At 33.2% G+C, this 13,177-nt stretch overlaps 1 protein-coding gene across 1 annotated transcript; it reads right to left on the bottom strand.

Moving 5' to 3' along the window:
- Positions 1-6,500: 6,500 nt before the first annotated feature.
- On the bottom strand, positions 6,501-9,612 carry LOC104118645 (expansin-like B1). Its single transcript, XM_009629938.4, has 5 exons — positions 9,415-9,612; positions 8,876-8,982; positions 8,194-8,375; positions 7,396-7,528; positions 6,501-6,866 (listed from the first exon to the last, which is right to left on the bottom strand). Exons 1-5 carry the CDS (start codon positions 9,605-9,607, stop codon positions 6,666-6,668), a joined length of 816 nt encoding a protein of 271 aa, XP_009628233.1. The 5' UTR covers positions 9,608-9,612; the 3' UTR covers positions 6,501-6,665.
- Between the last annotated feature and the right edge of the window lie 3,565 nt (positions 9,613-13,177).

Below are 13,177 nucleotides of genomic sequence, written 5' to 3'. Positions count from 1 at the left end.
GTGCATATCTGGCCAATGAGTCAAAATAGAGACTATACTCTCGAACACTCATATTGCCCTGCTTGAGGGCTAGAAACTGATCGACTCAAGCATGTTGGATCTACCGCGGTAAGTACTGGTCAAGGAAGTAATCCGAAAAATTCTCCCAAATAGCTGGAGGTGCATCACATCCGTTGGACCTCTCCTATCCCTCGTACCAAAGGATAGCTATATCTCGGAGTCCAAAAACTGCTAGCTCAACTGCCTCTTTCTCCGTGGCATGCATAACACGAAAGATCCTGTGTTATCCTCCTCTGGCTAGCCGTAGTCTTCCTAGTCATCGTCATATGTGCATGCAAACGCCAGCACGTAAGTTTTAACTCAAATTTCCTATAACTTAGTTCTACAGCACGATTTAGATTTGAAATAAGGGTAACCAACTCCTAAATGCCCTGTAGTCCCCTACTTATATAATGTGGTGCACCACACATCTATAAACAAGACCCTACTAGACATGGCTTGTAGACTCCCTAGGACAGAACTGCTCTGATACCACTTTTGTCACGCCTCGAACCTAGGGAGCGAGACCGGCACCTGGTGCCTCACCTATCCTTACGTACCAACTTGCGACTAAGGGAATCTGAACATATAATGTCATACTTTGGCCATGGGCGACATTGCAAGACAATTTGCGAAGAAAAATATAAAACTGAATGGATGCCAAAGATGACTAAACATCAATATAAAGCTGGGCCGGCAAGGCCGTCATGACTACTACAGCTGACAAACCAACAAAATATGCATACAAGGCCTACAAGCCCAACATACTGCACAAACTAACAGGTTATGTCTACAAGCCTCTACTGATGGATGTACCCTAATCGGAATAAGGCCCCGATCTACTCATATATATATATATATATATATATACACACACAAGATGTACACAAAACTCCTAGACTCGGCAACTCCGAAGGACGTGAAACTTACCGATAAAGCTAAACTCGGGCAACACCTACTGAGGAGGTCTACCCGTCTGTCTGTCTGAACCTGCACGCATAAAATGCAGCGTCCTCAGAGAAAGGGACGTCAGTACAAAATAATGTACCGAGTATGTAAGGCAACAGAATAACTGAAAGCTGAAACTGAACTGATAATATAATAACTGAAAGTAACTCGGAGTCAAAGATAATCTGAAGATATGCTTACCTGTTGATACTGACTCAACTCTCTCAATATAGTATGTAAAATAGTTGTCCGGCCCTATAGGGCTCGGTATATATATATATATACAACTGCTATGTCGTAGTAGGCTCGCTCATAGGCGCTCGTCCATACTAGGCTCTGTATCTCGGCCAACCGGGCTCGCTCATAGGCGCTCGGCCATATTAGGCTCAGTATATAACTTACCATCTGATCAGAGGTTGCCCAATAGGGGCCTGCCCATCGATTATAGCTCAATTGTAATGAAAATACTGTAATACTGTATATATAGGCTCTCTGCTCTCTTGACTGGAAGAAGATAATACTCAATTAAATATGAAGTCCCGATAAGGAGAATACTATAATTTATGAGACTAGGATAATGTATATAAATTCAGGAGTATGAACATCTCTTTATGCCTCGTTATCAAACACATGTAATTACGAGATCATTCCAAAATGAAGGAAGGGCTTAGCCTTAACATACCTGGAGTAGGGAAAATCCATATGGTATTCTTGAGAAAGATTGCACCGTACTCCCTTAGAATTCCAAAAATTCCGTTGTTATTACGCAGTGCAATTTCGTATGAATTCCTTAACTAATCTAAGAAATGTCGTTGCTATTTTAATATGAAGTCTCATATGAACTTCCAAATCTCCTCCAAAATGAATTTTGATATGCATTCAAGACAAAGTGTAGGGATGAATAGGATGACTAATACAAACCCCATTTCTACGTGTTGACAAGGATGGCTAAGAGTAGTATCCATGTGTCCACTTAATTTGATTACTTAATGTCAAAAGTCATTTATTAAATATTTCTCTACTTGCTGCCACGTGGGGGGCTTTGTCCCCACTTACAATTATCTACAAATCCTTAATTACATGGTTAATCTCTCATTAAACCAATAATTAACCAATTACCCACATATGTAATAATTATCTCAAATTACTTAAAATACTGCTCATTTTTAATACAATTTATACGTCATACTATCATGGTCATATGGTACCTTATATGGCACTAGTCCATAAATACCGGGTATTATAGCTAGGACCGTATTTTATCCCAAATCAACAACCTTCAACGAAACCCATTTCTTTGATTCGTTCACCCTTTTTCTTTCACGACACTTACTTATCGCTTGTTATAAATAACATAAACGCTTATAATCTCAAGATAACCTCATCTCCAAGCTTACGTCGATTAACTTACGACGAAACTTCAACGTATGAAAACGCGAGATGTAACACAACTGCAATCTACAATATCAACATCCAATGGGACCAACATTAGTATCCAATTCCATAGTTTAGGCCATTTAAATAATTTATCAAACACCTAGTGGGCATACATTTATATATTTCTTAACCATAGAATTAGTTCTTCCAACTACCTTCATTTACCAACAATTCATCCCACCATCTTTCTTTAACAACTTATAATCCTAACATCACATGTGTGACCAACCATTCTCACCCAACCAATAAAATTCTATCAAATAATCACCTTTCAATCTCTACAATGGTTATGTATGTTAATTGAGAATTTATGGATTCCAATCACTATACCATAAGTTCCAATACTTGATTCATACTCATATTTCCATAATAAAGTCATACATGTACACATAATACTCTCACACCCAAGAATCATACTTCTTATGGCCAACTTTTAATCCAAATCCTGAAATTAAAACAAGGGTATGGAACCTTACCTCTTTGATGAAGATCCTGTGATTAGCTTCCTTGATTCTTGAATATTGGTGCAAGATTGGATGATTAGAATGGTAGGTTTACTCCTTCTCTCTCTAAAATGCTCTTACATCTCTCTAAAATATCAGTTTTTTACCTCAAAAATAACTTAACCCATCTCTCTACCCGGCCTTGAGGTTATTTAATGGGTTCCTACGTGCGCGGCCGCGCACCTGGGCAAGTGGCCGCGCATCTGTCCGTGCACCTGAGGCAGAAACTCTCAAATATGCGCGCATATGATACAGGTCCAGTAAAATGGCTATAACGTTTTGTATACATATCCAAATGATGAACGGTTGAATGCGTTGGTAACTAGACTCAAAGGGATTTGATTGGATAGGTTATACAGCATATAAAGCTTCATATTGTGAGAGTTATGCTCGTTTGAAGTTAGGTCTTGTGCGAACTCACTTGAAACTTTATCTATCATATAATTTTTTCAACTTGACTTAGCCTTAGGGCTCTTCTTAGACCATAAACCACTCTTAATGCACCTCATACATATATTATCATGATAAATTGATATCATTCAAATTATCAGTCTTGTTCATACCCGAATTAATATAATTAGTACCCGCCAATCTTCTTAATGGTCTTAAAATACTTCGAAATATTTTGGGGTGTTACATTATGATTTCCCCATTGTCGGAATCCTTCCCGCTATGTCTTCTTTAATTTCGCCTAAGTATTTTCTACCAATCGTGAGTACTTTGATTGGCGTAGCGCTCTCTCGAGCAACTACCACAATTTACTAGATGTATTCTCTCGAACTACGCCAGTTGGCACTAGTTTACTGCTCACTACGATCGCAACCAAGGCTTTGTTATCTCTAATCCCGCCTTTAAACTCTCTGTATCGATATCTCAACTACGTTAGGAGTGGTGTTGTTCAACAACTACCTAAATATTTACTCTCTCTCTCTCGAGCAATATACACACTAAATAGGCCCAGTTAATTAAGAGCTCTTCAATTAACAATAATGAAAATATAGTTGAACAAGTAGAGAAATATCAATGGCTCAATTATATAAAAACATAACAAGAACTTATCCTACAAAAGGTTCTATCAAAACTCTAGATAACAAATTAGTTATTCATAATAGTATGCAAAACTACAATACTAGAATTTATAACCAATAATGAAAGTAGCAAGAAGGAAGTGAAAAACTCATAGAAGAATTCACCGCCTTGCTCCTAGCGTGTTCTTTCCTCCTTAGGCTGAACCTCCTCTCAAAAATGTCCTCCTTGGTGGAGTTTGCCCCTTAAAATGGCTCTAGCACTTCAGACATGTTTAGGGAGTATTTATAGTCTAGGATTCAAGTCTTAGAGTCCAAATTCGGGTCTGGGTCTTTTAACCAGCGACTTTTAATTACCGTGATATAGACCTCGCGAAGCCTGGTCTGTAACGCGGTCGACCTGGTTATAGACCTCGCGAAACCTGGTCTATAGCGCGGTCAACCTGGCTATAGACCTCGTGAAGCCTGGTCTATAGCATAGTCGACCTGGCTATAGACCTCGCGAAGCCTGTTCTATACCACGGTCAACCTGGCTATAGACCTCGCGAAGCCTGGTCTATAGCGCGGTCGACCTGGCTATAGACATCGCGAAGCCTGGTTTATAGCACGGTCAACCTGGTTATAGACATCGCGAAGCCGAGTCTGTAGCACAGTTTAGGTACTTGATGCTTTTGGCTCTTTTCTTGCGTTTTTGTCCTCTTTTGTGCAACTTTCACTCGTCTTTATCTTTCGATGCTCCTGCACATAAAATAACATAATTTAGCTCAAACGTCGCACAATTAACCACTAAACTAACAATATGTAAGGCGAGTAATGTACTAAAAGTATAACATTTTTGGCCTAATAATCGAAGAGGAAAGAATTCTCTTTATTATATACTCAGTTATAATTGTTTTTCCTGTATGACTTCTTGTGCAGCATTTTTGAAGGAGAATTACTGGCAATGAAAAGCTTGACTCATGGAGAGGTAGTTTCAAAAGGCTTTGTTGCAAGATTTAGTTTAGAAGATAAGGGAATTCATTCGAAAGTGATAATTCTGTAGTTACATGTAGAAATTATTGTCTTTTATGATTTAGTTGGATTTGAGTTTTACTTGAGAACAAATCATTTGATTTGGCATCATCTATTTGTACAGAGTGCTTTTTAGATTGCTACTTTGTTTTTTAGTTATAGTATTATAAGGCATTTGTCTTACATATATTTCATGTTAGTTGAAGGTTGGCATTTGTGGATGTACAAATTGAATGTAAAGTGTTATGCTAAAACTAAATAGTGGATTATTATTAATACTAAAAAATTTGTTACCGACTTTAATCTAAATGTTGGAATTTTTAATATGACATTTTGAAAAGTTTTCAAAAAAGTCACTAATTGTTTTTGATAGTCATGTAAATGTAAATACGACATTTTCATAAATGTTGTAAATTTTCTTACTGATATTTTTTAAAGGTTAAAAGTAAATGTCGTAAATTTCTTACTGATATTTACCTAAATATCGTAAATTTCTTATCAACATTTACTTAAATGTCGTATACTACATGTCGTAAAAATTTTACCGACATTTACCTAAATGTCGAAAAATAAATGACGTTAAATTTACGACATTTGATGCAAGTGTAAAATAAATGTTGATAAACAAATTTGCGACATTTAAGAAACTTAATATGACATTTAATAAATGCCGTCGTATCTTCATTTTCTTGTATACCTACCAGAAACAATATTTTCCCATGCAAACAAATTACTCCCTTGGTCCCAATTTTAGATAGCGAAGTTCGCATTTCGAGAGTCAAATAAGTATTTTCTTTTACGGTAATTTTTTTATATGTTCTTTAGATATTTTGAATTGTTAATTATAGTGACTTATAATACTTTTTACATAATTTTTAAATATATAAATTTTGTTAAAACAATTTAAGAATTTTATGTCTAAATTCACGGTCAAAATTTTAAAAATAGGGAAAGTAATTAATGTTCGAGCTCTGCCACATAAATTGAACAGGGAAAGTAATAAAATTAAAGAGGGCCATAATTAATGCAATACCCTAACTCCTAATCTAAACTAGGTGATTGGGGGAAGTATGCAAGTCGTAACACTATCATATGCTATCAAAGGCAGACCAAGAACAAATTTAGGGAGCTAAATTGAATTCATTACTTTTGACTCGAATCACTCGTGTCCCTTTGTAGGTGAGCATACCATTACACTATAATTTGTAAGTACAAGTTACAAATTTAAGGACGATATTCCGAGTTGATAAAAACATATGTGCACCCATCGAAAAATACAATTTTGCCTTGCAGGTGAAAATTAAGGGCGTTTGTTTATTACATACAATATGGTGACAAAGTGAGAAAGGAATTTGATTAGAAAAAAGGGCAGTCCGATACACTAAATTCTCATTATGCACGGGTTCCGGGGAAGGACTGGACTACAAGAGTCTATTGTACGCAGCGTTACCTTACATTTCTGCAAGAGGCTGTTTTCACGGCTCGAACCCGTGACCTCCTCATCACATGGTACGACAGCAACTTGATCAGAAACTAGTATTAAAATATGAACTTTTATTAGTTGTCAATACAATAATTCATGAATTTGGGACGTATTACGGTATTAAAAATTAAAAGAGCCACTACATTTAGACTTTCTATATGACAAATATAATCAACAAAAACAATAAATTTAAATTCTTTTGTATTTTCTTTTGATAAATTAATCCACTTGAATTCCTGAGTCATATGTTTCACCAGCTTTCCAATTCTCAGGTATATTATTGACAGGAACAATCCATGTCTCATCTCCATCATCAGTACTGAGTAGCATTCTTATTTGCAATGGTCCTCTTGGAGGTGAAGAACTAGTCCATACTGCTCCACGTGTCCTATCCAATAGCTTGCACACAAAATTTTGTGTCTGCACATTGGTAAAGGATTTTAAGTTATATATACCCCGAAAATAGAAAGATTAATTTTAATCAGCAATAGCAGGTTTATTAATACCATTTGTAATAAGTCACCAATTAATAATACAAATTATAGAGATTTATCTATAATTTCCTTATAATTGATCTATATATTTAATTATTTATTATATTATCAGTACACAGAACTTAAATTCTTTGTAACAACATGTGAATATTTAAAAGTTTATAGTATAAAATTTTGGATAAACAACCTTTACTTGTTCTTTTAGGAGTCGTTTAATTGGTATTAATTTGAGATATTCGGGGATTAACAATCTTAGGATTATAATCCTGGTATTATTATCCCCATATTCGATGTGAGATAGCTAATATCAAGCTTTTGGTTAAAAGTTGTTATTCCTACACTAATAGCCAAACGATCCCTTAGTAATTAACCTAAAAATAAGGTAGGTTACTTATTACAACAAGTTAAATTATTGCACTGCATATTAATGTATTGTACTTTTTAAAAATCCATACCTCACACAATTGCACAGCAGTAATGTCCGTTTTGCCTTGTTGATACCATATTACAAAAGCCAAGTAATAAGGATTATCGCTGCTCTCATCAATCTTGATTGTAATATTCTTGCTTGGGTAGCTGCAGGAAACCCTGTTCAATTGAGAGAGAAATTATTACAAATGTTAAAGTCTCTCCTCCCAAGGATTTCAAATTAAATTAATTTCTTTAAAATAATTGTGTTTGACCGAAAACAAAAATTAACAACTAAAAAGAAACGTGTGACACATAAGATGTCATAAACAAACACTTAAATGAACTAGAATTCTGAACTCATAAATTTCAAATCCTGATTTCGCCTCTGTATACGTCATATCAAAAGCACCATTAGAACTTGTAATATTAAAATTTTCATGACATTTCTATGGCCAGAAGAGCCGGGGGCGGATGCACCTTACCCCATACGGTGTCACATTACACCATTTTGTCAAATTTCTTTTATTAAATATGTATGTATAGATGAAAAAAATATATTAAAATATTGTTATAAAATATAAAAAATAATACCGCTTGTTATTATAGCGAATTAGCGATTATTCATTTGTTCACTTTTTAAATGTTGACATCCCTTACTAAAATTCATGTGTGCACCACAGAAAAGATCATGTATTTAAGGATAAACTAAATAGTTTAAATGTCAAAGAATTTTCAAATATAACATTATGTCATTCTTTTAACAATACACAAAAAGAAAATAGTTTCATATAAAATAAAACAAAATAGCTATTAGTGTAGCTCATTAAGCAAATAAAAATTACCTTCTATACTCAATATCCACATTACCAAGTGATAATAGAGAAGCAGCAGCATCTTTTGTCTGAGCCATTCGACCAAAGGCTCTCTGGCTTAGAATAAAGTCTGTGCCACCACTTGCTCCATGGTCAGTTATAACTATAGTAACTCCATTATCCGAGCAGTAGTTACTGTTTGTGCACCTCACCTAACAATAAGAAATATTACACTATCAGTATATTTCAGGATTGGAGGGGAGTCTTCGTCGAGCAACGGTAATGTTGTCTCCGTATGACTTATATGTCACGGATTCAAGTCGTGAAAACAGCCACTTATAATGTTTGCATTACGGTAGGTTGTGTTTATCTTTTAAGCGACCTAGTAACGTAAAAAAATATTATTAATACATAAAAGTTAAACTATAGAGGATTAATCAACATACTACTGCCTTTTTTTCATTTTATATAGTTGTATTTGACTGGACACAAAATTTTAAAAATAAAGACCTTTGAGATATTCTAAAAGTTTCACTGGAACTTATTGTTTTAAACATGTCATGACATTTCTATGGCTATAAGAGCAACTTCTTAAGGATAAACAACGAAATTTAAGTTATAAAATTTTCAAATATAAAAAGGTATTATTGTTTCTGAAACATATTTAGAAAAAAATTAAAGACTGTCATATAAAATGGAACAGATGGAATACCTGGTAGCATGCTCCACATCCTAGACCATCTCGATAGAGATCTGATGCAGCTGATACATCTCCACCATTGATTGTTGCTCCAAAAGTACCAAATCCACATGCCCCAGCTGTATACATTTAAAAAGAAACAGGTATTAATTGATCAAAATTAAAACACCAGTATTTCATTCTATTCTAACATAATTAAACATGTTATATATCTCTATATATTCTCTATCATGTTTTTATGATGAGCATTAAGGCGTTTGGACATAAAAATTATAATTTTTGAAGAAAAAAAATAGTATTTGAAGTTAAGTTGAAAAATGATATTTAGAATTTAAAATTATATTTGGACATGCATTTCACTTTAAAAAATGTTGCAGTATTGTGAGCGAGGAAACAAAATCTAAAAATTTTGAAAAAGTGATTTTTTGAAAAACTCATTTTCGAATTTTTTTTAAAAACTTGCAAAATTTCACGGACAAACAATTTTTTGAGGAAAAACAATCGAAAAAGGAGGAAAAAAAAACTATGGAGAAACGGGTCCTTAATCTCACTGTCTGTTCCTTTTTCTTCTGAATTTGGATAATAAGCTGCTTTAGAATGGATAAATGTTTGAGCATTTCCCAAATAAACTTGTATGAAAATAAAAGATGTGAAAAATATTGCACGAACTTGAGGAGCCATTTGAAAATTAAAGAGCATAAGAAAGAGAACGAGAAGCAATATAAGAACAAGTTGGTAGTGCATTTAACTGGATATGGCCTTTGCTATTTATAGAGAATTGTTGTTGAAAATTATACCTCTATATAGGTCAAAGTTGAGACATAAACATTTTCAAGTTCAATTTGAATACATGGAGTTCAACTTTCAGCAGCTACCTTGTTACTTCTTAGATACCTAGTTTATAAACTTTGAATCAATATATTATAATGAGTTTCTTACCACCCACACAAAGGCAGAGCCAGAATTAGAAGCTTATGAATTCGAATTTTCGTCCGTTTGAGTTATTGGGTTCAGACTTAATGATTAATTTCTACGTATTGAATGAATTTCTTAAGACGAATACAGAGTTTGAACCAAAACCACAGGGTTCTACCGACCCCGCTTCTGCAATCTAGCTCCGCTCCTGCGCACCAGCGGTTGTCGTGGGATGGATAAGATCTCTCTATGTTTAACTAGAGGTCTCGAGTTTGAGCTCTGGTAGGGAGAGATTTCCCTTATAATAGGTCTTACGCAATGCGAATCAGAATTAATTGCGGCCCTAGTGCTAATACTGAACAACGATGGAAAACCAAAAAATTAATCAGTTTCTTTCTCATTTGAAAGCCTATGTTTCGCCAAACTTTAAATGATTAGAGTAGAAAACAATAACGTTTAATGAAAATCTATATTGAAAAGAAGTATTGAATTAATAATTTCAATGTCAATGATTCACTGGTGACAATCTTTAACTTTCTACATGACCTCGTTGTTGATAAGAATAACCTCAAAGACGACGTTACATGTCAATTGCTCCACTAATTTGAATACGACTTAACTAATTTGAATAAGACTTAACTTACAAACATTGAGTGTAAATATTTTTTAAATAATATTCAATGTAACAGGTCATTTGCTTTAATTTTTAAGTTATTAATTTTTTTTATGAACAATTATCTATAGTTATTTTTTAAATAGTATGAAAAATTCTTATAGTATAGGTATATAAAGATTTAAACTCATTTGACTATTAGCCTGTTTGTCCAAGATGCAAATCAGCTTATTTTGAGAAATATTTTTTCTCAAAAGTGTTTTATTCAAAAGTACTTTCGGTGAGAAACAATGTGTTTGGCTAATTAATTTAAAAAGTACTTCTGAGCAGCAATTAATATTTGGCCAAGCTTTTAAAAATTATTTCTAAGCGTATTTTTTTCTAAAGTGTTTTGCAAAAAAGTGTCTTGGAGAGAAGCTATTTTTTTCTGTTTCTCCAAAATTATTTCTGTTTCTAACTCAAAAGTACTTTTTTTTTGTTCTAAAAGTTTGGTCAAACAATTCAACTTTGAACAAAAAACAATCTTTTGAAAGAAAAATAAGTGTTTTGGTTTCAGAGAAACCATAGATTCCTCCTGTATTTTGAAAGACAAATTTTAATTGAAATTTTCTTGTAGTAGAAGTAAATTAGAGGATGAGTTAGGTACTTCAGCATTATACAAGTGTATAAGCAAACATACATGCATTCGTTTTGTTTTACCAACTTTGCAGCCTAAAGAATATAAGGAAGTATCCCACGAAACATACGCCCTCTATTGCACCTACCAGGGTCAGATCTATAGTATTCTATATGAATTCACGTGAATTTAATAATTTTTAATTTGTCCAAACTCTTGTATTATAAAATTTATTAAATATAATAATATTTAACTTGAAATTCAGTTTGTTCATCCGGTTATTATTGTATATTAACTTAAGATCGTTATAAAATTTTACAAATTTTAAATTTTTAAATCCGTCTTTGTCACCAACTTTCCAGCCTAAACCAAAAGAAACTATTCCACACTTTTACCTGCCTAGAGATGAAGCCGTGGAGCAGGTAGTAAAGTTGTCGTATCCCTTTGTTTTGAACTTTTTGAAATATACCTTAATAAATGATTGTCTAAGTGTGACATATAAGCTATAGGTTACGAGTGTGAGCCGTGGAAGCAGCCAATAATATTTGTATTATAGTAGGTTGTCTACATCACACTCTTTAGAGTGCGATCCTTCTCAGACCTTGTGTGAGTGCGGGATACTTTGTGCACCGAGATGTTCGACCTTAATAAAAGATTGTACTTTGACCCATTTTTTTAATAAAGAAAAGGATATACACTACCTTTTTGTTGCACCTAAGTCAATTTTCTAATCCTAACTTTGCCAATGCCCTTTAAATTTTGTTTGTCATCCAGGGGTAGTTAGCAGAGAATGATATAAAACCAATTAGTGCTAAATAAGAATCCTAATATATTATTGAATTTCCTCGGCAGAGGTAATTGAGATTTTAGTAGTGTAAAGATATTGAAAAATTATTTTAGGAGATAGATTCAAAATCTGTATGTGATTATGTGAATTTCTGACTCCGATATTGTTTGTAATCCAGTCATGAGGATGGTTATATATTTAAACTAGTAAAAAATTTCGCGCTCCCGCTATGTGAAAAACTTCAATAAATTTAGAAATCATATTTTTAGAAATTTAGTTTTTTAGGTATATACATAAAATCAATAATCTATTAACTAAATCACAATTGTTTTTAGAATTAAAGTTATACTAACCTGCATTGTTCATTACCAAAATTTCATATAAAAAAGTACTTTTTTATAGAAAATTTTCACTTATATATGTGGTTTAATACATATTTAAATTAGTCTAATTATATAAATGATTAGTTTATTTATGTATTTACTTTATCTTCGTTCATAAGATAATAAATATATTTTTTTCTAAACTTTTCTATTCATCAAATAACATGAAATAAAAAATGTATAATTTTTTTTAATTTAAATTAGTCATGACATTCCCATAGTTTGTCCATTGAATTGCATTTTTGTTATGTGTTTCTTTCCTAATCTTTTCCTTCTTCATATTCTTTTTATTGCTATTTTCCTACCATTTCCTATTTTTAATTCCCCTCTCAATGACGGAAAAATAAATTCCCTCTCAATCCTACTCCTACTCTATTGCCTTTTCTTCTTACAACCACTTTCTATATTAATTTTTTATTCTTTCTTTCATTCTAATTTCGGAAAAGTTCTAAAAATGCCACTCAACTCCCAGAAATGACCTATTTATGTCGTCCGTTAAAAATTTAGTTCATTCATGCCACTAAGTTATATTTTTGGCTCATTCATGCCACTCAACTAATAGAAATGGTCTATCTATGTCATCCGTTTAAAGGTGGTCCATTCATGCCACTGAAGTTATACTTTTGGCTCATTCATGCCACTCAACTAACATAAATAATTTTTCCGTAATAAGAATTAATTTTTCAACCCCGACTTTGTCTTTATATTACTGGTTCTTCTTTACTTGACCCTACATTTCTTTTAACCCTGATTATGTATAATTAACCATGCTCAACCCGATAAAATCCAACTAGTTGTGATAGCACATAACCCAACCCGCTAGGTAAGTCAATTAACAACTATCCAATTTAATGAGATTTTTTTAAAGACAGATAAATGATAAAATAACTGAACCTTAATACATAATCATTTATCATTTAAACGTTCAGTTATTTTATCATTTATCATTTAAAACTTTTATTTATGAGTGGTATTCTTAGACCCGTCATTTAAAAATGCC

Source organism: Nicotiana tomentosiformis, chromosome 12 (assembly GCF_000390325.3).
Source record: "Nicotiana tomentosiformis chromosome 12, ASM39032v3, whole genome shotgun sequence".
NCBI classification, from domain to species: Eukaryota; Viridiplantae; Streptophyta; class Magnoliopsida; order Solanales; family Solanaceae; genus Nicotiana; species Nicotiana tomentosiformis.
Note: the sequence above shows the minus strand (reverse complement) of the source record. Positions and strands in the feature narration are given on the sequence as shown.

Bases quoted from the DNA above. Each gene is read 5' to 3' on its own strand.
- LOC104118645 (XM_009629938.4), bottom strand. From the start codon at position 9,607: ATGCACTACCAACTTGTTCTTATATTGCTTCTCGTTCTCTTTCTTATG. The intron at 8,983-9,414 runs GTGAGATTAAGG...AAATGTATACAG, and splicing joins AGAAGAAAAAGGAACAGACA to CTGGGGCATGTGGATTTGGT. The intron at 6,867-7,395 runs GTATGGATTTTT...ACCAATGTGCAG, and splicing joins CTGCTGTGCAATTGTGTGAG to ACACAAAATTTTGTGTGCAA.